The following is a 27,285-nucleotide window of genomic DNA, read 5'->3' as shown; positions in this document are numbered from 1 at the left end:
GGTTACTGAAACACTCCATCTCCATCTACCTTCATCCAAGCTACTCCATATAAAATACCACTCTGATACTGTCTCCAAGGCAATGGCACCCCACTCCAGTAGTCTTGCCTGGAAAATCCCATGGATGGAGGAGCCTGGTGGGCTACAGTCCATGGGGTCGCTAAGAGTCAGACATGACTGAGCGACTTCACTTTCACTTTTCACTTTCATGCATTGGAAAAGGAAATGGCAACCCACTCCAGTGTTCTTGCCTGGAGAATCCCAGGGATGGGGGAGCCTGGTGGGCTGCCGTCTATGGGGTCGCACAGAGTTGGACACGACTGATGTGACTTAGTAGCAGCAGCAGCCACCTCACATAAAGAATAAAACCCTCTTTAGAAAACTTTGATTCATGTGAAACATATAAAATAAGTAGAAAAAAGTGTTTAATGGTGCAAATGTAGTTTCATAAGAAGTCCCATCTCCCACCTTTTCCTCCTACCCACAATTGTCTATCAGATTGCAGTCCTTGAGTCCCTCCTGTGTTGATTTCTGGAGCAGCCTTAGCCAAGTTGCCTCTTCCCCTACCCCTAAGATTTTTCCAGAGCCTAATTATTAAATACAAGGAATGATTTAAATGTGATTGGTGGTAAAGAATTGACGCTACAATGATAAGGTGATAACTCCTTGTGATTATAGGAGAAATAAATTTGAACTCTAGTGCAAGTTTGCTCAAGAAATCTCATGTTGCACCAGCCATCTGTCTCCAGGGGTATCCAGAGATCAAATGTCAGACTTTCAGCTTGACTTTAATCTTATAAATCCTGAAACTTGGCCATAAGATCGCTGAGTCTTCTAGGGATGATGGTCTCCAGGTGAATGAAACTGCTTGGTGTCCCTCCAGGCCACAGTGGGTATCAGCAGAAGGGGTCATCTCTAGCTCAGCTAGAGAAATGGCAGTAAACAAGGCAGCCAAAGAGGGAATTGTTGGGTATATTACAATCCTAGTGATAGGGACAAATGGGTCCTATAACAGAAACATCATAAAACCCTATTTGTCCACACAAAGGTAGAAAGTGGCAATGAAAGCTTTGGAAATTCAGAATCATTGAATGTATTTGTAGGATTATATTTTTACTAATTTTAAAATGCTGTTCATATTTTTAAATCACATTTGATTAAGACAGATTCCTTTTTTTTTAATTTTACAATATTGTGATGGTTTCTGCCATACATCAGCAAGAATCAGCCATAGGTATCCATATGTCCCCTCCCTCTTAAACCTTCTTCCCACCTCCCTCTCCATTCCACCCCTCTAAGTCATCACAGGGCACCAGCTTTGGGTTCTCTGTGTTGTACAGCAAATTTCCACTGGCTATCTATTTTGCATATTATATAAAGTGAAGTAAATCAGAAAGACAGATTCTTGTTCAGAACTCTAATCTCTTCAAATACCCCATTAATGATCCTGAAGAATGTAGAGATAATCAATACCCTGTATTTTCCCCAAAGTTATGAGAAGACTGTGTGCCAGGAATGAGAAAGAAGAAAAATAAATCAGAGGCTGAACCCAATGGGATTTTGATCAAAGCACAAATAATCTTTTTCTTCAGGAAGGATGCATAATAAAGGGTAAAAAAAAACATAGTACTTAAACAAACCAGGCTGTTAGAGAAGCAATATTGTTCCAGAGAGAAGGGATGTCATACACGGATAAGGAGTTATTAAGAAAACTGGCTCCTCATGCATGACCATAAAGGGGAACTAATAGAGATAATATATTTAGAATCTCATAAAGCTTTCGACAGGTTCACATCTAAGTGAGTCATCCTGGGATTGGGAATGGGCTGCTTTATTCTGCACTGAGAACCTTCTCAAACACTGAAAACAATTTCTGGCCTAAAGTCTTATAACAGCCTGGTACTGGTCATCCTCCAGCCTCTGTTACCCCAAGATGAGTTCCTCCAGGATCCAGAATGATCTTTCAGGGGTGCAAATTCAATAAGCTTACTCCTGCTTAACACCTTCAAAGGCTTCCACTGCTTTAGAACTGCTTTAGAGCTGAACATGCTACATGTTTCTTTTTCAGTCTCCCTTGCAGCTAGAACTCACCCACATAACCTAAGCTCAGCCACTCCCATGCCCTGGATTCAGGAGCAAGTGATGGGAAAATACAGTGGCCTTGAGGAACTCTTTCCAGTGGCTGTATTTGTAACACACTTGAGTTCTCGGGCTAACAGAGGCAGCTTATCAGTGCGGGCGTCTGTGCCCAGTGCCCAGGGCTAGTGGCATCAGTCAGATACATGGCAGCACTGAATGCTCACATAAGGTGACAGCCGCTGAGTGTGATTTGGGGCAGTTTAAAATGATAAGAACACACTGTTGAGTAATTCTCAACGTTAAACAATTGTTTAAAAAATTCTGCCTATGTCTTTCTGGATACTGCCTTCTTATTCATTATTGGTGCCAGGTCTTCCTTGCTGTGCATGCAGGCTTTCTCTAGGTGTGGTGATCGGGGGCTACTCTTCATTGCAGTGCATTGCGGTGGCTTCTCTTGTCGCGGAATACAGGCTATAGACACAAAGGCTCAGTGATTGTGGCATGTGAGTTTAGTTGCTCCGCAGCACATGGAAATCTTCCTGGACCAGGGATTGAACCTGTATCCCCCGCATTGGCAGGCAGATTCTTATCCACTGTACCACCAGGGAAGTCCTGCTGTAAATGTTTTTCCTGTAACTAAGGTGTATTAGAATAACTCTCAGAGGAAAAAAAGATTGGTATAATTGAGGATTAATATCTTCACCTGTCTAAATCTTAAATCACTAAGAAGACATTTTACAGAAAAATTTGGCAGTGGATCTGAGCAAGCAAACAACAAAATAAACATAAATGGACAAAAATATATGAAGTTATATTATATTGCAATATTATGGGCTTCTCGGGTGACTCAGATGGTAAAAGACTGCCTGGAACATGGGAGACCCAGGTTTGATCAAGTCAGGAAGACCCCCTAGAGAAGGAAATGGCAATACACTCCAGTATTCTTGCCTGGAGAATTCCATGGACAGAGATATGAAGTTATACTTAATAAATGAAATGCAAATTAAAAAATTTTCATTATTAGGCTTAAAATATAGTTTTAAACTCAGAGTTTAATAGTTGTAATAATAGTTAACACTCACTGAATGGGTGCCACTGTTCTAAATATTTTATAATAACTCATACAATGAGTTTAATAAAAATGTTTTACTAGTTTATCCATTTTAAAGATAAGGAAACAGAATTTAAATATATTCCAGGTCACTTAACCAGTAAGTGGCAGAGCAGGGACATAAAGCTAAGGAGGTCAGGGGTGCAACTGAAAGTTCCAACAGCCAGCCTCCATCCTTAGGTGTGGTTCAAAAGTCACCTTATTAACATAAGACACCTTTTTCTGTTATCTCACTTAGGAAATTCTAAGGGTTTTAGGAGTTCTGTGCCAGAAACAAAGACTGAATATATACTTATTATAAATCATAGAACTAATGTTAACAGGATTTCACTTTAATTTGAAGTCATTACTAACTCCTGGCCATCTGGGGTTTCTTGTACTTCGGAAGCAGTAGATAAAAGAAAAAAAAAAAAGGCTATTTATACTGGCAGCACTAAGTGACCTTGATTACAAGGAACTAAGGTTGCCGTTACCCAATGGGGGCAGAAAGGAATACCCCTGGCTCCCAAGGGATTCACTGGCTCATCTTCATGCTTCCATGCTCCATGAGAAGTGTAAAGAGGCAGCTGCTGCATCAAAGGCCTGATGGTGCTAGAGTAACTAAGGTTCTGGCCTTTGGAAATGAAAATCCTGGTGACTCGGGCAAGCAACCTAGATCTGCTAAAGTGATGGCCAAGAGAAGGGAAATCTCGAGAGCATGGTGAGGGAAAATGATTATCAGCTAGGGCCTCAACCAGTCTCAACTGTGGACAGCAGCTTGCTCCACTAGCCCTCCTGACACTGTACCTAACCACCCCTCTGAATGACAGATTCAGTCTGTGCACAGAACCAAGCTGTTCGAAGAGTGGATGAGGAAATCCTATGCCTCTTGTGCCTGCTTCAATTCTGCTTGGCCCATCTTTTTACTCCAATTGCTGCTGCAGCTCTCAGCTGCCTGCAGGTGTGACTTCACCTCAGCTGCACAGCATGTCACCTGCCTTCTGCCCTAACCTTCCTTCATCCTCCATGAGATGCCTATAAGAATCCAGTCAGCCCGTCTGAGGCTTGCTCACACCTGGCAGTACAAGAGAATTAACTGCATGAGACAACTCTGGACCAAGAGGGAGAGGAATGAGTGGTATATATTCACTTTTTCATGTCTGAGGAAAAGTTCTGTGTCCATTCCACAGTGCTCCTCAGAAAGCCCCTATAGGAATTAAGCCCGTTACCCTCAGGCCAACAGCACACAGTTGATGATGGGTTTTCCCTCAATCCCTGTTTCACTCTTAGCAGTCTGCCCCTTGTTCTTTCAGATAATTTCCTAACATAAAAAATCTGTACAAGCTTTTCCCTCGGGCTCTGCATTATGGGGGTATTCCAGGTTCATATAAGGATCAAATGAAAGAACAATTGTAAATGTGCTTTGAAAGCTAAAACCAATATACTCATGTAAACCAGCCCCATAGAGCATGCTGTTCCACCTACATTTGATTTTACTTTGTTCTCATAGATGTAATTGTCTTCCACTGTTTCAAGACTGAACTACAAAGCACGGGGCAACTTTTACTGAGCAATACTCTGTTACTTCATTTTCATCTTATGAGGTAGTAGGCATTACTATCTCCATGCCATGGATGAGGATGTGGAGGCCTGGTATTCCAACTGCTAAGCTCAAGCTAAGATTCTAGCCCAGATCTGACTTCCAAAGACCATGCTCTGTATCATTTTACTTCTGTTCTTCAGCATGTCCTCCACCCTCCCTGTGTTCTCCCTAACAGTGGTCCCCAATGTAGCCATACCCAACACACCTCACCCTTTTGTGCTCCTGTTTTGCTCTGTCAGCCCCTGTGATCTTCAGAGCTGAGATCAAATGCCATCTTCCTAGGCAGAACTGCTGCTTCATCAGCTTGCCTATATCACTTTCCTGAATCACTATTTTTTTTTTTTTTTAAACCACAAGGCTGTAACTGTTCTGCTGCATTTATGACTGGGGCTGGAGCCAGACAAGAGCTTAGGTCTTAAATAGTACTAGATACATAATAAGCACTCATATAATAACTGTTGAATAAACACTTGTCAGAGTGTGTACTCCTAAAGCACAGGGCCTGTTTGTCCTACTGACTGCTATATTCTCAGCACGTAGCACAATGTCTGGCTTATAGCAGACACTCATTTGCTAAATGACTGACTGAATGAACAGGAATCTGTTTCTTCATTAAACTGTGAATTCTTACAAAGTGGGATTCTATAACGTTCAGCAAATGTTTGCTGAATCCAAGTAATATTAAGAAAGAAAAAACTATTTATTTAATGATTAATTGATTTATTTAAACAATAGTACATACAGACATCATTGTCAGACTTAATATGAGATGTTAAATGTTCGATCCAATTTTCCTTCCTGGATAAGTTTTTCTTTCCTATCCTGTACAAACAGAAAAAAAAAAAAAAAGTACATTAAAAACAATGCATTCTGGCACAATTCATGGTATAACTCTGAAAAACAAGAAGAAACACTCCCAACCTAATTCCAATCTCTCATTGTCTAAAGTCTGCACAGTATGACTGAGGAAGCAATAATCTGAAGAAATAAAGGGATAGTAAGAAAACACTCCTATTGAAAAATATCTATATTACCCCACCAAATAGCATACACTGAAAGCAAAAGGCATATAGCTTCTGGTAAGTGTGGCCTACCTTTCTGTTAAGCAATAAATTATCAGATAATGAAAATATATACACTCTAACAGGACAGTGGATTGACTGGTTTAAGGCAGAGCTATTAACACATTGGTGGTAAGTGTGGCCTACCTTTCTGTTAAGCAATAAATTATCAGATAATGAAAATACATACACTCTAACAGGACAGTGGATTGACAGGTTTAAGGCAGAATTATTAACACATTGGTGGGCTCCAGTGTAGATGGCAACATGAGGCCTGCGGGCTCGGGTTAGGGATCTAGTGTCACACTGGCCTAGTGTCAAAGACAAGCTTAGCTTTCTATGCAGTCACATACCCAGGCCTCTGATGGCAGTGATCCCCACCACAGGCTACTTCTGCTACTCTATTGTTGGAATATCAATGTTTTAACATTAACTCGCACAATGTGATCAATGTAACTGAAATTCATGCAGAGCAGACAGGGAACATACAAAGTGATACATGTGTTCTGCTAATATGTAACCCAATAAATATCTCTTTAAAAACAACACCTAAAGGTTAATCAGAATGGAAAATCTTAACTTCTGCACATCTAATGAGAAAAAAGCAATTAACCTTTTAAGTTATTTCTGTATCCTCTTGCTTAATATACATAGGTGGTGCAGTGGTAAAGAATCTGCCTACCAATGCCCAGAGACACAAGAGACATAGGTTCATTCCCTGGGTCAGGAAGAGCCCCTGGAGAAGGAACTAGCAACCTATTCCAGTATTCTTGCCTGGAAATTTCCATGAACAGAGGAGCTTGGTGGGCTACAGTCCATGGAGTTGCAAAGAGTTGGACACAACTGAGTGTGCACACACACACACACACACACACACACACACACACAACTTCCTTACCTCATGTAGAATACACCAGGAAAACTCTTCCATGAGCTAAGTTCAAGTCTTACATATTTAAAGGGACCAATTCATTATTTTAAATTCTAGAGCAGCCACTATATTAAATTTGAAAGACCAAGAAACAACTGTGCTTTTTAAGAGGGAATATTTCTACATGAGTTGAAAGGATAGAGCAATAAAACTAAACATGTAAATGAAACTTCCGGTTTTTAATTCAGCTGGAAAGGGATAAAGGTAGGAGAGGATAAAGGAAAGGTAAGGAAGAGGAGTAGAAAGCCAAGAAGGGAATTATCGAGTGAGAGACAGCTGCAGCACAGCAGGAACCTATCACACAGTCACCAAACACAAAGTTCAAGTACTTACTCTGTCAGTTTTGAAAACACAATACCAGAAGATGAGAGGCCCAATTCCAAACAGAGCCCCTAAGAGGGAGGTCTTGGTATTGGGTCTGAAATTGGGATAGACATTTGCTGATCTTGCGTAGGTCCAACGAACCAAGGCAGGATCTTCCTAAAATGAATGAAAACAAAAGATACAGGAAATGAAGTTCCACACTGAGAAGCAATCTCATCAGGACTTTTGTTCTGGAGCATAGGAGACACCCTTTCTTCTCTCCTACAGTTAAGGGTATATCCCGAATATTCCTACATAGCTTCAGAGAAGATCATACATTTTCTAGCATTTGTTGACTAATTTCCTGATGATCCTGTTCAGAATTTAAAACACTCATATTATCCTTCAGCTTTCTATTGATTTAAGAATCCTAATCATTTCAAGCAGTCAGAGAAGGCACTTTTTTTTTTTTTTAATCCTTTTTTTTCCTATTTTTTTCTGGATTGTTTTTGGCTTCACTGCCTTTCTTGAAGTATGACCAACAGAACCATACAGTATTTCCAATGAAGACAAACAGATTTCATATGCGCTATCATACTGTCAACTTTGTTTCCAGGACCCTTTCTAATGCTACACCCATGCCAGTCTCTCCAGGCTACAAATAAACTGTAGGAAGGATGAAGACTGAGGTAGGCTAACTCTGAACTTAAAAGTTTTTTGAGCTGCCTTGGCTGGTATTTTTAAGAGCAAAATTATTACATTTCACACTATTAAAATAGTTGTTGGAAAGGATAAAGTTGTTAAAGAAAAATAATCAGATTGTCTCGGTTAAAAAAAAGTAGTTGTGATGTGAGGGCTTAGTTAACTGGCAGCATGTGGGTTCTCAGTTCCCTAACCAGGATCAAACCCAGGTGCCCTGCGTTGGAAGGTGGATTCTTTACCACTGTACCACAAGGGAAATCTCCCACGGTAACATTTTAAATGAAACTGTTTGCAGAGACAGTAAAGAAGGTTCTTAACTGAAGATACTGGTTCAATACTGGTTCAATAGGACGTGTGAGCTCTATACCTGAAAGGACAAAACATCTGTCTGTTCTTATATGTATCCCTTCCAGGGCACACACCAGCTTGGCTTTTCTCCTAACTCTCTGGCTATTCTCTTAGTCTCTTTCACTCCCTTTCTACTTCTCTCTCCAATCTCTTAAGGGTGGACCTCAGACCCGTGGGTCTTTCCTATCTACATTCACTCCCTTGATAATCTCTAGTCACACGGCTTTAAATATCCACCTATAGGCAATTCAGTTCAGTCACTCAGTCGTGTCCGACTCTTTGCGACCCCATGGACTGCAGCACGCCAGGCCTCCCTGTCCTATAGGCAGATGACTCCCCAAAAGTATGACTCCAGCCCTAGACCTCTAGCCTAAACAGGAGACATAATATCACACTCCCTGCTCAAGGTTGACATGTTGTTTAACCGGCAAAAGAAAAGTAACAGAAAGTGAAGTCGCTCAGTCATGTCTGACTCTTTGCGACCCCACGGACTGTAGCCTACCACGCTCCTCTGTCCATGGGATTTTCCAGGCAAGAGTACTGGAGTGTGGTGCCATTTCCTTCTCCAGGGGATCTTCCCGACCCAGGGATCAAACCCGGGTGTCCCACATTGTAGGCAGATGCTTTACCATCTGCACCACCAGGGAAGTTTAACCAGCAAATGTAATGCCAAATGGGATGTATCCCAAACCGATCTCCCAACATGCATTCCACCTCCATCCCTGATCCTTTCACACTCTTCTCTATCCTGGCAAACTGCAACTTCATTCTTCACTTCAGGCAAAAACCTGAGAGTTATCCTTGAGCCCTCTCCTTCTCTTACACCACATATCCAATCTACCAGCTAACCTGGATGGCTCTACTTTCAATACATAACCAGAAGAGATCATGTCTCACCAACTTCACTGCCACCACCCTTGCAGCCACCATCAATTAAGAAATTAGAATATTGCAACAAGGTCCTAGTCTCCCCGCTCCTATTTTTGCTCTCCCATAGTCTCTTCAACTAAGCAGCCAGAGAGGTTGTTAAAATATAAGTTCTGATTATGGGACATCCGACTCAGAAAAGTCCTTTCAGTGACCTATGAGACCTGGTGTGATCTAGTTCCAGGCACCTTTCCCATCTCATCTCTTCCTACCCTGCCCTCACCTTTCTCTATGTTAATCACAACAGTCTCTTCAGTATTTGGGAGATTAATGAGGGACACTCCTGTCGCAGGACCCTTGTACTTGCTGTCCCGTCTACTAGAATGCTACCCTTCCCAGAGAGCTGAGTGGCTAGCTCCCTCACCTCAGTTTTCTGAAATCTTCAATGTCACCTTCTAAGCGAGGCCTTTCCTGAGCCTTTCTAAAATTATAGCTGCTCTCTGTCCCTTCTACATACACACACCCCTAATCCCCTCTTCCTTGTTTTATTTTTCTTCTCATCATTTACCACTACCTAACACGCTAAACAATTTAATTTTTTAACTTATTACTTGTCTTCCCTCTGAAACAAAGCTTTATGAGGACAGGAGTCTTGCCTGTTCTCCACTGTCACTACAGTATCTATAAGAGGGCCTGGCATGTAACAGACTCGAAGCAATTACTTATTCACTAAATAAATCATTCTTAAAGGATTAGGCAAAGAACTTCCATGTACTGCTCAATATATAATAGTCAGGCATTCATTTATCTAGGGGCTTCACAGGTCGCACAGTGGTAAAGAATCTGCCTGCGAAGGCAGGAGACACAAGAGACGCGGGTTTGATCCCCAGGTTGAGAAGATTCCCTAGAGTAAAAAAGGGCAACCAACTCCAATACTTTTGCTTGGAGAATTCCATGGACAGAGGAGCTTGGCAGGGGGGGCTAGAGTCCACGGGGTCGCAGAGTGGGATATGACTGAGCACGCACGCATTTAGTTTGGCAGGGGGGCTGCATTTAGTTTGGCAGGGGGGGCTACAGTCCACGGGGTCGCAGAGTGGGATATGACTAAGCACGCATGCATTTACTTAACAACCAACGATGCAAAACTACAACTGCTCTGGGTCACAGAACTGGAAAAGTGAAAATCTGGAATTTAAATCTCAACTCTGTCTGACTCAAAGACTGTCTCTTTGAGAAAGACTTTGCGAGAGACTCTTTTTTTAAAAACTACATCTTACTATCTAGCATACCAAACCCAAGCGTGTGAGTATGTACATAATGAAAATGTCTCTCTCCACACCTTCTTCCAAGTGAAGGAGGTTCTGGCTGGAGACAATATAGCCAAACTAAGAAGATGCTTTGGGTCACATAGACTACAGTTCAAATTCTGCTCTATCACTTGCTAGCTGATATCACTCTATGACATACTTGTGCTTCCCATCTGTAAAATGGGGACAGTAATAGAGCACAACTCTTTGAATAGCTGTGATATCTGAATATCATTCAGGAAGAGTTTCAATAGTGCCTGGCGCACTGTAAATTCCCTTCAATCCTCATAACTTCCTAAAATTCCTACAGAATACCAATTAATTGTTGGGAAAAGTCTTTTTTTTAATATCATATCTGACATATTTAAATAGCTCTTGTACAAAAATTATCTAAAAGCATGCTTCTTAAATAATAATACTTTTCAGTTTACTGGGCATGTATTATGTGCCAAGAGTGTTATACAGACTATCTCATTGAACGTCACAAGGATCTATAAAGAATGTACTAACATTTCCATAAATGAAAATTAGAAAACTAAGTTTCAGAAGGGTCAGGGATATATATATATATGTACAGAGTCATATAGTTTGCCAGTACTTAGAGCCTTGGTGTTTGACTCCAAAGCGCAGAGCTTCAGTAAGTTGTAGCCTGTTTGGGTCTTTAAAAGAAACAAACTGAAAAATCACTATATTCCCATCAGGAGAGAGCAGTATTGCCTCAACTGTGAACTGAAAAGTGGAAAACAGCTTTAAAAAAAAAAAAAAAACATCCCTCTCCCCTCGACATTTTCTGAACACTCATCACAAGCCAGGCTCTGTGCCGGCCGGGCACTTGCCTTATTTCGTTTAATCCTCCTAAGAGCCTCATAAGATAGGAAGTACCATATTATCCCCATTTTTCTGACAAGAAAACCGAGGCTAAGCAGCAGAGTTCAACAACTTTTTCAAGATCACTCAGGCGGGAAGTGATCAACCCGAGACTCAAACCCAGCCAGGTGTGAATCCAGAACCCGTCCTCTTTACCACCAAACATTCTGCCCAAGGTCAAAGGACTAATGAACCGGCCTGCTCTCTGGGCCTGAAAGAGGACCTATGTCTAAAATATTGTTCGGCAATGGTGACCAACCCGTTGCCTGGTCCCCCTGCAGGTCTGGGCTGAGCAGTCAGACCGGACCGTCCTGACTCTGGCCCCTCGATTCCCACCCACTGGCCCCTCACTCACGACAACCCCTCGGCGACTAGGGTCGTAGTACTGAAGCTGGTATTCTCGTTTAAGCCGGGCTCTTATGGCCAATCGCTCGGCTTGTGCTTTCCGGGTTTCAGAAGATACGTCGTATTCAGCTGGGTCGAGGGTAGTAGGTAGGCTGGCCAAGCGCGATGCCTCGTACTTGGGGAACGACATCTTGAGGACCCGGCGCAAAACCGCGCCTGCGCGACTCCAAGGCCCGCCCTCTTCAGTCTGACCTTCGTCCCGAGGAAGTACGCCTGCGCGTTAGCCCGAGGTTGAAGATGGAGTTAAAGGAGTTCAGCCAGCTTCTTTCCTCTACCTTGCTTCCTCACTGTCCCGGCCCTCTAGTGGCGATCTGCGCTTGCGCAAGGTACTTTCCTCGCCTTCTGCCACCCCTATTTCCCTCCACTCAGTTCAGTTCAGTCGCTCAGACGTGTCCGACTCGTTGCGACCCCGTGAATTGCAGCACGCCAGGCCTTCTTGTCCATCACCAACTCCTGTAGTTCACTTTCCCTCCCCTACCCGCCTCCAAATCTGTCGCTTTTTTGCTCATTCCTAGCAGCCTTATCTGGAGAAGGACATGGCAACCCACTCCACTATTTTTGCCTGGAGAAGCCTGTGGACAGAGGAGCCTGCTGGGCTGCTGTCCATGAGGTCGCACAGAGTCGGACACGACTGCAGCGACTTAGCATGCATGCATGCATTGGAAAAGGAAATGGCAACCCACTCCAGTATTCTTGCCTGGAGAATCCCAGGGACGGAGGAGTCTGGTAGGCTGCCGTCTATGGGGTCGCACAGAGTCGGACACGACTGAAGCGACTTAGCAGCAGCAGCAGCAGCAGCCTTATCTCTACTGACAAACAGAGCTTATTATGTGAAGTTGAGCTAGCGGAGACGGAACATGGGATTGACTGCGATTCTGATTCAGTGTGGGTTCATCTCTGTGACCTGGGACAAGTCACTTAAGTTCTCGGAGTTTTCCTCTTGCTTATCCTGGAGATAATGACCCTTCTTTCTACCTAGCAAAATTGTTGTGAGGATTAAAATAAAACAATGAATAGTATGCCAACATACTCTGCAAAACTCAATTTCTTATCCAAGAAAAAGAAAATAATCTTTGCTGTACGTTGCCACGTTAGATCCATACAACATAAGCAGAAGAGTGTTTTTCATTGGTGTAGAATGATGTCTAATAGAATGATGTTAAAAATATTCCCTTTCTGACTATAGGTCAGAAAAGGGGGGCAGGTTATTGAATAGACCTCTGGAAGACACAATATCTTAGTTAAAATATTAAAGCCTCAAAAAAAAATTACTAAAGCCTCTTAGGTAAAATTCTAGCACTCTTCAGGGGCTAAGAATAAAAAACGTTTCACAGTGGTATGAAAATAAGTATCAGGGCGTTGTATCTTGCTGTGAAAGATGATTTGGGGAAAAATGAGTAACCTAAAAGGAAAAGTTCTCCATCCGTACTGTCCTTCTCTTTCCCCTACTATCAACAGAAAAAAAAAAGACAACTTCAAGTTGTATGGCAGGGTCTTTGGGTACTAATGAGATACTCCTTTGGGGAAAACAGGTGAACAATATTTCCATAACTCAGGCAGGGAAAGCTGATCAGCTTGGGTGAAACATCTGGGCACATGTAGGTATGTTAAGAAATGGTTGCTAAGCAGAGAAGGGATCTAGAAAATGCTGGCACTTTAAGTGATGAGGAGCAGCACTGCTGTCAAATTTATTCAACATCTTAATACTGTTTTAAAATATTTATTAAACACTCATTGCATGAAGCACACTGCACACTAGTCAGTCTTAGTCAATCTTCTGGGCTCAGCGAAGGAAACACAGAAGAAGTGAAGGATGAGATGTTTGTCTCTGAGGAGCTGACAATCAGTCGGTACAGAAAGAACAGACGGAATATGATAATATTTGCCAAGTAGTTTAATGTCCAAATGAATATGGAGCAAAATGGGCTCAGGAGAATGCAGGCTGAGGGAATATAGAAAAAAAGAAGCTTGAGACAAATCACTCATACTCGATTTTAAAGGAGCAGGGGGGAAAGTTCCATTTTTTTAAAGTGTTTAAACAGATTAAGAAAATAAAAGCAAAATGAAAAGAAGGAACAGGTTGGAAATTCTAAAGACTGTGTTGATAGCTTCAAAAACCTTTGTTAATAGATTAGACCCTGAAGAAAGAAGGGCATGTAGAAAAAAGAAAGAAGAAAGAAGTACAGTGAGTACAAACTAACTGATAAAGTTTTAAAAAAAGACTTTTTAAGGTTAAGAGAGGAGGAGAGAGAGACAGAATAAATTTTATCATTTCATTTGGATGAGTTAAGGGGGTTATCTCTACATTTGCTTGATTCCCATAAGGATCTCTTTGCTACTGCTACTGCTGAGTCACTTCAGTCGTGTCCGACTCTGTGCGACCCCATAGACAGCAGCCCACCAGGCTGTCCCGTCCCTGGGATTCTCCAGACAAGAACACTGGAGTGGGTTGCCATTTCCTTCTCCAATGCATGAAAGTGAAAAGTGAAAGTGAAGCCGCTCAGTTATGTCCGACCCTCAGCGACCCCATGGACTGTTAGATGAATGTTAAAAACATGAAGTCCTTGGTTTTCTTCTGCTCTTGTACACTTAGAATTGGTCTGGCAGTTGTAATTTTTACAACTTCCTGAGGAGATTCTTACAATATTGTGTGTTTGAGGAACACAAAGATAAATACAAAAGGCCTTCCTTTTCCCAGAAATGGCCATCTTAGAATGAATCTATTTACATTGGAGACATAGATTCTATAGTGAAAGAAAAAGACTTGATTGGGATTTTATCTTGAAGCAATGCAACCAGTAAATTATGAAACTGAATTTATCTTATATTTATCACGTTTTATTTTCCAACTGTGTGCTAATTCTGATAAATGAAGTGTTAATTTGTGGGGACGTTATTTTCATGTACCTCATTATTCTTCACTGCATTTGATTTTTTTGTAGTAGGGTCATATTTGCAAAAGTGTTGGAGGGCTTGTCTAGTTTTCCCAATGCTCTGTCTTCATTCTTTGAAACCAAATTATTTCCTTTTGAAGCACTGATGTCATCATCATTCTTATTGATTTTTATTGTATTTATTTGTTACCTGATTCAGCTCTAAGATCCTCCTGTATTAGCGACTTTGCATATGGATCTAGCAGTTCATCAACGTCACTTTCATCAGTTTCATAAAATTCCACAGCTTTCGCAAGATTTGCAATAGATTCCTATTGCATTTGAGGACTGGATATTTTCAAATGGATGACCAAGACTTTGATGGGGTAGATGTAGGCACTAGGGTTAGCAAATGGAATAATTTCAGTGAGTAACAATTTCACAGGTGGTCATATCATCAATGAAAATTTTATGTTTTGAAATTTTTTACTTCTCTAAGAAATCTCCTAATAGAATTTATCAGAATTTATTACAACGTGGATTACAGGGACTAAGTACATGTGTCTGTACTTGGTCAGAAGAGAGTGGATGAAGTGGTAAAGGGTAGAAGGAGAGAGGTACATGTGTGCAGGGGTAGGTAAGCTATACAAATGGGGCAGGGTTTCAGGGAACAGAAGGTGGACCGATGAATACAGAAACTGTAAGAAGCAAATTAAGTTTCAGCTTGCAACAGTATGAAGAATATTTCTTCTCTTAACTGGGTAGGATATTATGTAAATTTGTGAATAAACTCTTCACTTTGGGTTGAAAGTAAACCCAATGCCCAGAGATTTAGTTGTTCGGTGATTAATAGCAGTTGAAATTTAGTGAGTATTCTCTATTTTTATTTTTTAAAATCTTGTCCTACATTGAGTGTTAACAAAGGATATACTGACAAGTTAATGAAAGGTCCCCTCTTCACAAGAGCCCTCTCTACTACCCTGGGAAGGACCCTCAAAATGTGCTCAAATGGTCATTGGTTTTGTAAAATTAGAAAAGGAAAGCTATTTGAATCACAGTTTTCTAACACTGCCGTCTCTCTCCTCTGTGACTTCCCCCTTCTGTAACATTTTTCACCTGTTGGGTAGTATTGCAGTGACCTTAGATTATTGGGGGATCTTGCCCACAAAAAGTGGAATTTAGGAAGGTATATTTACTTGATTTGCAGCTATGCCAAGGGGAGTTATTACTAGCCATCCTGGCACAAGGTGTCTTCCAGGAATACTGCCATCACCTAGTGGGCCATGAAGGTGCAGGATTAGAGTTTGTATTGTGATATAAACTTGTCCTGTGAAGCCTGGCCCTGGAAATAATGAGGGTAGAGGAAGAGAACAAGGTTTGAAATAAACAGAACCAGAAGTTGATTTGTAGAAAATTCTTCTAGTCATCAATGAATCATTTTTGCTGGAAGAAGGTGCCTCCCCCCCGGCACAGCTCCTTTTCCCCTAGATTGTATAAACTTCAAGTCCCATCGAGTTTCTTGATGGATCTTCCTGTTTGTCAGTCTTGTTTAAGGCTACAAGGAAGAGACTCGTAATGCTATGTGAATTAATTTAATTGCATAGAAATCAAGGAACATGGAGGTAGCAAGGAAAGTCATCTCTTCAAGAGCTGCATAGCATCCTGGAAACTTGTTTTCCAAAACTGAAATGAACAGCAGTTCAAAGACAGAATAAGAAAAATACTCCAGAGTTTTCAGCATCCCACCTAAGCTCATGTAACCCACTTTCCCTTTGTTTACTTAGCGTTTACTCTCCCTTTAAAAGAGGGTATTATTGAGCCCATTCTGAAGGAGCTCAGCCCTGGGATTTCTTTCGAAGGAATGATGCTAAAGCTGAAGCTCCAGTACTTTGGCCACCTCATGCGAAGAGTTGACTCTTCGCGTTGGAAAAGACTCTGATGCTGGGAGGGATTGGGGGCAGGAGGAGAAGGGGACGCCAGAGGATGAGATGGCTGGGTGGCATCACTGACTCAATGGACGTGAGTCTCAGTGAACTCCGGGAGTTGGTGATGGACAGGGAGGCCTGGCGTGCTGTGATTCATGGGGTCGCAAAGAGTCGGACACGACTGAGCGACTGATCTGATCTGATCTGATTATTGAGTCAGTTTGATACTGTTCAATCTGGGTTACCCCAAAGCATGGGATTGGCTTTCATTGTATCCAACCCATCTGTGGTTCTTTGACTTGGGCACTGTCCTAATTAGTTGTAAATAAGATTATACAATCATTTTACCCTAACGGATACACCTAAGTCAAAGCAGCTTATCATATTTGGAAAAGACTCACATAGTACTACTATCTTCAGAAGTAGATTGTATCCAGAAGATGATTTTAGACTACACAGCCTCTTACAAATATACATCACTTTCTACATATTTCTATCATAGCTTTATAATAAGTCTTGCTATAATGGAGCAAATCTCTCCATTTTATTATAGTTCAAAATTGTCTTAGCTACTTCTCTTTCCTTTTCTCTTTCAGAAGAATTTTAGTATTAAACTGTCAAGTTCCATGAAAAAAAAATCCATTGGGATTTGTGTTGGAATTGCACTAAAGTTGTAGCTTTACTTGAGAACAAACATCCTTATAATATTGTATCTTCCCATATGTATTCATTAGTTAGGTCTTTTATTTCCTTCAATCATGTTTCATAACTTTGTCCATAAAGAATTCTGGCCTCTTCTTTTAGACTGATTCCTGCTGCATTATAGATTTCATTGCTGTTGTTAATTGTTTATTTTTCCTATTATATGTTCTGAAGGATTATTGCGGTATACAGTAATATTACTGATGTTAGTATGCTGATCTTGGAACCAGTATGCTTGCTGAACCAGTCCTATTAGCTTTTGTATACACTCTTTTTGGTTGTTCTGTATAGTCAGTCATTATCTTATGAAAATAGCAGTCTTGCCTTTTCTGTTCCAAATTTTATACTTCCTTTTTTCTCTCTTATTGCATTAGCTTGGACCTCCAGGACAATATTGTACAATAGTAAAAGCAGTGAATCTCCTATCTTGTTCCCAGCTCTAACAGGAAATCTGTTAGCTCACTGTTAAATATGTTTGCTGTGGAGTTGGTAGACTCTATCAGATTAATAAAAGTCCCTTTTATTTCTTGCCAAGAGTATTTTAAAATAATGAATGATTGTTTAATTGATCAAATGCTGTTTCCACATTTCTTGAGCTGTATGTTTTTTCTCTGTTAATTTGTTGAACAAGACAGAAAACCTTGGTAGGTTTTTCTGATGTCATATGATTTTGCATTCTAGAATGAACTCTACTTCATGGTCATGTGTTTTTTAATATATTGTTGAATCAAATTTACGAGATTTAAAATAGAATTTTACCATATATTTGTTCATAAGCGAATTGGCTCTTCTTATTTTGCTTTTATCTGCTTTTGGTAATATATTGAAATGAAATGAGTTTGATATATTTCCTTCTTTTTTTTCTTTTAGTTCTCCAAAACATTTTGTACAAGACAGGAACTATAATTCTTAAAAGCTTAGTAGATTATCTTATAAAATTGTCTTGAGGCTTTCATATTTTTTCAAGGAAGACTTTTGGCTTTCAATTCAATTTCAGTAATTGTTATTGGTTTGTTCAGGTTTTCTTCTGGAATCATTTATTGTAATTTACATTTTCTCAGGTTATTTTTCTTTAAACTTATTGCCATAGTTTCTCATCTTATGATCTTTTCAGTCTCTACTGTCTTTATAATTATGATCCTCTTTTTGCTTATATTACTATTTATTTATTGGTCCTTTTTATCTTTCTCAATGTTGTTAGAGTTCTGTCTACTTTGTCTTTTCAGAGATCTTATTTTTCATTTTTAAAATTATTTCTAATCAGTAACTTTTCCTCTTATTTCTTCTATTTTTCTTGAGATTATGCCAATGTTCTTTTTCTGCCTTCTTAAGCAGAATGCTTATCTCATTTATTTTTGTTTATGTGTGTTTTATAATTTTTATGCATGTAATTCTGTATATTTTCATTTTAGCAACATCTCTACAAGTTTTATTAGCATTTTCATCATCATATAGCTCTGAGTATTTCATAATTTCCATTATGTTTTGTCCTTAACCTGTAATTTAGAAATGCAAAGGATGTTTTGCTTTGTCTATCTCTTTATTGTTAATTTCTAATTTAATAGCATTATTGTCAGATAACTTTGTATAATATTAGCCCTTTGGGACTTCATATGTGATCAGATTTTTGTTCAGTTTGTTTTGTTTTTTTCACACACCAGTTTTTAAAGCTTTCTATTTTATAATGCAGTGTTGCCAATTAATAATGTTGCGATAGTTTCAGGTACACAGCAAAGCAATTCAGCCCTGTATATACATGTCTCCATTCTCCCCTATCCAAGCTGCCGCATAACACTGAGCAGAGTTCCCTGCACTATACAGTAGGACCCTGGGTTATCCATTTTAAATACAGCAGATAGACCATTTTTTGAAATGTAACCTACATATGCACATGCTATATATATATATATATCTGTCATATACATAACAGAGTTATGGCTCAGCCAGTAGAGAATTCTGACGTGACTTAGCAGCAGCAGCAGCAGGAGACCCAGGTTCGATCCCTGGGTTGGGAAGATCTCCTGGAGAAGGGAATGGTAACTCCAGTATTCTTGTCTGGAGAATTCCATGGACAGAGGAGCCTGGTGGGTTACAGTCCGTGGGGTCATAAAGAATCCGACACGACTGAGTGACTAACACTTTCACTTTCATTCGAGTGCTAAGTTGCTTCAGTTGTGTCCAACTCTTTGCGACCCTATGGACCATAGCCTGCCAGGCTCCTCTGTCCATGGGATTCTCCAGGCAAGAATACTGGAGTGGATAGCCATCCCCTCCACCAGGGGATCATACTGACCCAGGGATCAAACCCACGTCTCTTGTGTCCTGCATTGGCAGGCGGGTTCTTTATCACTAGTGCCACCTAGGAAGCCCAACCTACATATAGGAAAATGCATAAATTGTACATATGATAGTCAATGAGTTATTACAATGTGAACACACCCCTGTAATTGCACAGTTGTTTTTTAATTGAAGTATAGCTGCTATACCTTATTATGTTGCAGGTGTACAGTGATTCACAATTTTAAAGATTAAATTCTATTTATAGTTATTATAGAAATTATAAAATATTGGCTATATCCCCTGTGTACACATAGTCATTTTTATAATAGTTCCGGTGTAGCTTTAAAAGAATGTGTATTCTGTATTCATTGAGAGCAAGGTTAGATCAAGCTTGTTAATTGTGTGGTTTGGATCTCTCATATCTTTATTCATCTCTCATATCTTTGTCTGCTTGATCTGTTTCTAACATGGAGGCGTGTTATAATCTTCCAATGCCATTGTGGTTTGTTAATTTCTCCTTGAGCAAAATTGGAATACACAGGGTGAATTGAAGGTGATATAAAAACGTTTTTATGTGCATGCATCTGTGAATTGTTTTTCCCATAGAGACAAAGCAGTTCATACATAATGGTTCGCTCACTCCATCCATTTATTGTGCTGTATACAAACCAAACAGAAAAAAAGATTTCTGCTTAAAATATACAGTGCACTTAGAAACACATCTGTCATGTAGACAGATCCAAAAGCTTATGAATATTACATTTTGCATTCCTCTTCTTCAGAGACATCTTTTCATCCTAGTCATATATCTGTTCTCATTCCTAAAGTCACTTACATAAGCACATATTTGTACTTGAAAGGAACAATAAGTTTCCTACAGAGTGTAAGGTGACATTTTCTTGCAAGTTGTCAGTTTAACATAAAAGAGAGTTAATCCTCTTACCTGAGGCTATGTCATGCTTTCTTTTTCGGATAAAGTTCTGCCCTACATCATCTTTTGCTTGGGAAAAGCAATGGCCTCCTAGTTGGTTTTCTTGTACACACGCATACATGCTACACTTGCATTTTTTTTCCCCACACAGCATCCAATTGTTGCTGTTCAGTCTCCAAGTCAGGTCCGACTCTTTGGGACCCCAAGGACTGCAGCACACCAGGCTCCTCTGTCCTCCACTGTCTCCCAGAATTTGTTCAGATTCATGTGTATCGAGTCAGTGATGCTATCTAGCAGCCACAGTGACCTTATAAAATATCTGTTATCTATCTCAACTCTCACATGACTTCAAGATCCGGTGAGGTGTGCTCCCTACCTCTTCAGCTACACTTGGCCCATGCTCCCCTTCACTGTGCTCCAGCCACACTGGCCTGCCTTGAGTTCTTTCCTTCCACAGGGCCTTTCCACATACTTTTCCCTCTGCCATAAACATTACACTCCTATTCATCCTTCAGAACTCACTCAATTCTGTATTCCTTTAACTAACCAACAAGGTCAAATTCTCCTATGAGCTTTCGTAGCACTATAGATGTCTGCTTTACAATGCTAACTACAATTCTAACTTTACATTTAGTTTTACTTAGTTAATCCCTGTCTCTCCCCACCCCCCGTGTTAGAATGTAGACTCTTCAAAGTCCAGGACCACATTGGGCTTGGCTAGCCTGTATCCCCACACTAGCACAGTGCCTGGCACATCATCGCAGTGCTGAATGAATACATGATCAGCTGTCTTTCTTCACTTCAAAGAGAATATATTAATGAAACATGCTTACCCTTTTCTTGCTGTCTTTGCTTTCATCCCATCCTCACTTCCACACCATACTCCATGCTAATCACCTCACCCCCTTCTGCTCACAGCCCCAAATTAAAAATTCCTGTCAAAACCCATAATGGTCTAGGAATGTAGACTTTTACTGAAGATTTTGTGTAGTAACAGAGGAGGGGTACATCACAAAGCAAAATGCCTTAACGATGCCCTTTAACATCTCTGCTTTTCCCTCTGGTCCTTATTTCTGCAGCAACTTTCTCATCCCTCTTCTTTTGCCCCCTTGCCACGTCTGCCCTGGGAGGCCTTCTAGCAAGCCACCTTGTCCTCTACCTGCCTCCAGGTCTAAACTCAGCAAAACAAAGCAAGCCATAGACTAAGTCACAACTCCTAGAGTCCTCAGTTTATAGGGCCTCTTGCGTTAAAAAAAAAAATTGAAACAGAAAGTTCCAATAAAAGTTCCAATAAGAGTTCCTTTTATAATTTTTTTTTTCCTTTGCTTGATGATCTTCTTCTTTCCATCAATGCCAGCCTATCCTCTCCCTGCAGTCTGTGGCCAACTGAAATATTATATCCATCAAGGTCCACTTCAAATGCCCAATTTTCTGAAAGCCTTTGCATAAAATGCCCAAGTAGAGGTGATTTTTCTCTTTCCTAAGTATGTTTACTACTTCTTTTACTTTACTTATTATAGGCAATGTTACAGTTGTTTTTCTATCCCTCTCCTTTAAGAGCAAGTTTGGTTTCTTATTCTATATATCCCATTGGCTCAGGACCCTGTGCACAGCCCGCTCCAGTCCTGCTTAGATTGTAATGAAATTGTTCATGTGTCTTTTCTTACGCTTTAGGAAAAGCCTCTTCAAGAAAGAGACTAAATTTCATGTTTCCAAATGACAGCTAATATTTCAATGTTGGAGTCAGCTAGCAGAAACAACTCCTTGCTATAAAGGAACTTGGTAGATACTGAGTGACTGAAGCATAGCTTTGGTTTAATAGTCTTGGAGAGAACTTCTCTCTCCAGGTAGAAAATATAGCTGACGTTTTTGCCTGGGTTGACTCTAGCTTTCTAAAATACAGCACCAGTCTGGCCCCTGAAAGACTATCAGAGCCCCTAAAAGAATTAGAGTCTAACTCTTACAACTTCTTTAAAATGCCAGAGAAAAATGTTGGTGTACAAAATTAAGCTCCAGAGGTCTAGAGAGAGACCTGTTGCTAGCAGTCTATATTCTCCTACCATTAGTGTGATCTTCAGTCACCTTGATCATGCAAAAGGGGTGGAGGCCCAGTGATGAGATTGCTTCATGTGTATATGGCTCACTGAGGGTAGCTAAGGTATAACTTACCATCACTTAATCAAATTTCCTACCAAATTGTATTTATGTTCTCAACATGAAACCATAAATATCTTTAGCTTCTTATTCTTATTAGCATCTTCATTACCCTAGATTAAACAGCAATAAAAAGTAAAATGAAGTTCTTTGGTTTATTATTTAACATTTTTCCATTCCAAGAGTAATACATGTCATTATAGGAAAATTTAAAAATAGAATAAAAAATCAAAAGATTTTAAAAAATGCATCGTTCTACAACCTAAGGACAATCCCAAGATTTTTTGTCATCTTTTTCCAAACTTTTTCCATGTAGAGGATATTTTTAAAACATTGTCATCATGCTATAGATATACTGTATTCTGCTTTGGCACTTGAGATTTTATGTAAGCATCTTTCTTTAGTCTCTATTGTGGATAATAATATCCATAATATTGAGGATATATAAAATTCCAACAAGAGAAAATAATTGGAACTTACTTTATCTCCTGTATTTGAACTAAAAAAAGAAGTATAATAAGTACTTTAAAAACACTGATTTTCTAAACATTTCACACTTACTCATGGAGTCATTTGCTCTTTTCAATTCAGTTTATCTTTGCTTCTCATGCCCTGTTGGTTCTTCCAGATGTTGGGCTCTTGTCCAGCTTTCCTGGCATCCTCTGTCAGTTCCATGATGCTCTGGGGTAAACAAGCTCAATGCTTCCTTGACACTCCCCAGCCTGGTCTATGAACTCTTATCATCCTGTCATCCCTAACCAAAAGAGTATGCTTTTCATTTTTCTTTGTTTAGGCTCATTCTGTGCAGAAGCAGTCAATTCCTGAAAAACTAGTTTGTGAACGATCACTTAAGCTCCTGCAATTTATCATCCCATGATCTTTAGGAGAAAGACCTGACCTCTCTAACCTCCATTTTCTCAAATGGATCCCTAGACAGAGTTTTGGAGATAAATGAGATCATGCATTCAAAGCACCTGATGTAGGACCATTGTGGTAGGGGCCACGATAGAAAACGGTTAGATAGCATCTTCCTCTTTGGAAAATGGGGGGAAAGATCAAACAGGTGGCAAAATATATGCTGTTCTACCTCTGAATCCTAGTTTCTTCTCTCTTTTAAGATCCAGCTCTTAAAAAGTCTATTTCTTAAAAAGGCCAGCCTCCTTTTTCTCCTAAATGTTCTAAAAATATAAAATCAAATCAAAGTTTTAAAACACACTTTTGTGGTTGTTTTTTCACAAGTGGTAAAGACAGTTGGATATAATATCCTCCCAGAACCATCATTAAAATATCAGGGTAACTTCTGGGTTTTTTTTTATTATTGAAATCTTCAAATATACACAAAGGAAAAGAAATGGTACGATGAACCAACCCCAGGTACTCATCCCCCAAATTTTACAATTTAAAATATTTTGTTAGTATCATTTTATCTATCCCCTGACTTGTACATTTCACTTTTGTTTTTGCTGGATTATTTTAAAGCAGTCTTCAACAGTGTTTTGTTTTACCCATAAATACTTCAGCATATATTTCTAACCATTAAGAAGATTTTTTTCCTCTACATAACCACAATGCTATTATCACATGTAACAAAATCATCAATAATCTCAGGAGCATCTTAAAAATAGGATTCTGGAAAAAGCAAGCCAAAGGGATGAGTAATGTAGAATTTCAAGCACCCGGGTAAGCAGTTTGGAAAGATGCTTTTGGCAAAATGGGTACTTTCACTCTTGTAAATGACATCACAGAACCAGATGCTGCCTTCTCCTACATATCCAAAATTGGATCTTCTTATCCCAGAATGTATTCCCTAGTTCAGTTCAAGGCATCAGCCACCATCCAGGAGCTCAAGTTCAAGATCCAGAGTCCTTGTGTCGTCTTTTTCCCCTCCCCTCTCTCTGACACTCCATTTTACCAGTTTTGAAGTCCTAAATCTCAGGGGGAATATTGCTCATATCCATCCCCTCCCTCCAATCCCACTTCTCCTTTTGAACCCCCATTATTTATCTCTACACTGAGATATGGAAAGGTCTTCTTTTGAGTTCCCCAAACAACAGAGCCTGAGATAAGGATTTGAGTATAGGTAATTTATTCTAGAGGCGATCTCAGGAGACCGAGGACTCGAGGAGGAGAATGAGACAGGGAAGTGAGAGAAGCCAGTGCGGTGTGTGTTATCAAGCACTACATTACAGAACACACCTCCGAATCATCCCAAGTGACAGGCAAGGGAACTGGGATATTTACCCACCACCTCTCTACCTATCAGCGCTTAATGGCTGCTCTCAGGGGCAAGAGGTCCTGCATTGTGTAAAGGCTGAGCATGCTGCCAGTCAGAAGGCAGAGGGTCACAGACCTTCAGTGCATAGTGGTGAGTACAGAGGGACGTGGCAAGGTACTAACAGAGCTCAGTACATCCGCCTCCCTCCTTGCTTTCTCCCCACACAAAGGCCACAGGTAACTTTCCAAAGTGCAAATCTGACTCTGCTGCTTCTGCTGCTAAGTCGCTTCAGTCATGTCCGACTCTGTGCAACCCCATAGACGGCAGTCCACCAGTCTCCCCTGTCCCTGGGATTCTCCAGGCAAGAACACTGGAGTGGGTTGCCATTTCCTTCTCCAATGCATGAAAGTGAAAAGTGAAAGTGAAGTCACTCAGTCGTGTCCGACTCTTCGAGACCCCATGGACTGCAGCCTACCAGGCTCCTCCGTCCATGGGATTTTCCAGGCAAGAGTACTGGAGTGGGTTGCCATTGCCTTCTCCAAAATCTGACTCTAACACTTCTCTATTCAATAAAAAAGGGTATATGGATGATACTAAAAAACAACCTTGTTCATTTCCCCTGATGGAGGTGACTGTCTGGAGTGGTACATAACCATATGATCCTGGGCACTTTGGGCATACCTCTGCATGGGGACAAGGTTTCAATTGGAGTTTGAATCTCAATGAGTCCAGTTGTGAATTCAATGGAGAGAGAGAGAGCTTTATTCATATGTTTATCATTTAAACCTTACTTATTTACAGAACAGGTTGGGAGGGGAAGGGACAAGTGATTGCTTCTTGTTTGGATTCTGCTAGTGTAACTGTTTACCTCTCAACAGTTTTCCATAATTCTTCCCAGCAGTAGAGTTCCTCTTTTCACCGATGCCACTGCAACAAAGCTATCATGGCAATACTTTGTTCTTCTTTATGCAGTCACATTATCTGGGAATCTCAATGTGATCTACAAGCTTATATAACTTCCCAAATGAGTCAGCATGCTCATCAAGAAGGCAGCATGGTAGATTGGAAAGAACACAGCATTTGGTGTCAGATACAACAAGTCCAGTTCCTGCATCTGCCACTTCCTGACAGTGTGTCAGACAAGTTATTCTGCCTCCCTGAGCCTTGGGTTCTTCCTCTTAACAAACAGAGATCAGAGTCCCTACCTAGGAGGGTTATCCTAAGGATTAAATGAGGTAAAGAACACTCAATGTGATACATCAGAGACCCTGAACCAGTGTTCACCTGCCCCCATCCTACATCCTGATTTTACATATCCAGTGGCAAGTTCTTGAACCTTACCACCCTGCAGTGAGTGGAAAATGCTAATTTATCTTTGTCTGCTTTTAGCAACAGTAGATTTTAGATGAAAGTCCAGATCAGTTCTTTGTAAAGGAAAACTGCTCTTGCTTCACTCTGGGCAAAGCAGCCACAATTACATTGTATGTGAAATAAATCCATACCAGAAAGGGTAGAGAGGCTCTAGGAAGGACAGGGCTGGCACAGCCTGATCCAGCCCCAAACGCAGCAGCAGCCAGAGGTCGCTGGCATTGAGAGGCGACTTTGTGAGCACACAGTGAGACAGACTTCCAGAAAGACAAAATGTGCAGGAGGGGATGTGAGGCCCCCTCTGCATAGGAGCTGTGGGAAATAGTGTAGCAGGATGCCTTTTGCTAGAAGCGGCAGCGTGCAGGTGAGGGTACTGCTGTGCTGGCCAGAGCTGGGACTGTTTTTCCAAGGTGCTTGGAACAAACAGCTCCAAGTTTAAATAAATAAATAAAATCGCAGTCAGCAAATGAGCACTGCTGTAAACGCTCTTCCCTGCTGGTCGCAACACTGTTGGGGCAGGATTACCAGACAAGTTCATTTCCAGCATCTTTATAGCCAGCATAATACACAGTTAGCAGTCAGCTAGGGAAAATATTCATTTTAAAGTGGTCATCAGTGAGTGTACTGTCCCCATAAGAACAAAGAAACCTCTAAAAAGGAAAATCAAGAGCTAATCTTTGAAGGTAGAAACAGTGAAACAAGGAAGGTTCTTTCAGATCATCAAGCTGTTCTGGTGATATTTAAATGCTAAAAAAATAACAGAACCTTTTCTTCAAATAAAATCTTATGCAGACTCTCCCCTTGGGAGGCAAATAAAAGGGCTGCTCCTCTGAGTAGGGCTGGGGAGGAAGACAGAGGGCAGTGTGGTTCTGGAGCCCCAGCCTGTCTCACTTTAGCTTTCTCCGTGTGGCCCAGAAATATGTCTTAGAAATCCTGAGTCCCCACTGACTCCATTGTGAAAATCTCTGGTCTAGTTCATCCTTCATATTGTACAAAGGAGGAATTTAGGCTCAAAGCTGAGACATGATTCATCTAAGGTCACCCAGCAGAATTGGGACTAGAGCCTAAACCTCTTGATTTTAAGTTTCTTGCTCTCCTAAAAACCACCTCCCCTTTAAAAAAAAAAAGAAAAAAAGTTGTCTTTAAAGATAAAGTTACCTCATGAAATAGCTTGTTAAAGTAAGTGAGAAGGTCAGAGGCATCCAAGTATAAACACTGGCTTTGGAAGAGATCCCACTCTATCTTCTTGTCTGTTGCACCCAAGTGCAATTTCT

At 40.6% G+C, this 27,285-nt stretch overlaps 1 protein-coding gene and 1 long non-coding RNA gene across 2 annotated transcripts in view; one reads left to right on the top strand and one right to left on the bottom strand.

Annotated features, from left to right (window-relative positions):
- Positions 1–5,471: 5,471 nt before the first annotated feature.
- NDUFB4 (NADH:ubiquinone oxidoreductase subunit B4) lies at positions 5,472–11,774 on the bottom strand. Its single transcript, XM_055568309.1, has 3 exons — positions 11,514–11,774; positions 7,098–7,244; positions 5,472–5,594 (listed from the first exon to the last, which is right to left on the bottom strand). Exons 1-3 carry the CDS (start codon positions 11,691–11,693, stop codon positions 5,532–5,534), a joined length of 390 nt encoding a protein of 129 aa, XP_055424284.1. The 5' UTR covers positions 11,694–11,774; the 3' UTR covers positions 5,472–5,531.
- Positions 11,769–27,285, top strand: part of LOC129643579 (uncharacterized) — a 38,705-nt gene continuing 23,188 nt past the window's right edge. Inside the window, exon 1 of the long non-coding RNA XR_008710392.1 lies at positions 11,769–11,889. This is a non-coding gene — a long non-coding RNA (uncharacterized LOC129643579). The remainder of the gene's footprint in view (positions 11,890–27,285) is intronic.

This window comes from Bubalus kerabau, chromosome 2 (assembly GCF_029407905.1).
Source record: "Bubalus kerabau isolate K-KA32 ecotype Philippines breed swamp buffalo chromosome 2, PCC_UOA_SB_1v2, whole genome shotgun sequence".
In the NCBI taxonomy this organism is placed as follows: Eukaryota; Metazoa; Chordata; class Mammalia; order Artiodactyla; family Bovidae; genus Bubalus; species Bubalus kerabau.
The sequence above is the reverse complement of the archived record's forward strand: the minus strand, read 5'-3'. Positions and strand labels throughout refer to the sequence as shown.

Excerpts from the sequence above, each read along its gene's own strand:
- NDUFB4 (XM_055568309.1), bottom strand. The coding sequence starts at position 11,693 with ATGTCGTTCCCCAAGTACGAGGCATCGCGCTTGGCCAGCCTACCTACT. Across the intron at positions 7,245-11,513 it reads CTAGTCGCCGAGGGGTTGTC|GAAGATCCTGCCTTGGTTCG; the intron begins GTGAGTGAGGGG and ends CATTCATTTTAG. Across the intron at positions 5,595-7,097 it reads GTGTTTTCAAAACTGACAGA|GATAGGAAAGAAAAACTTAT; the intron begins GTAAGTACTTGA and ends CTGTTTGTACAG.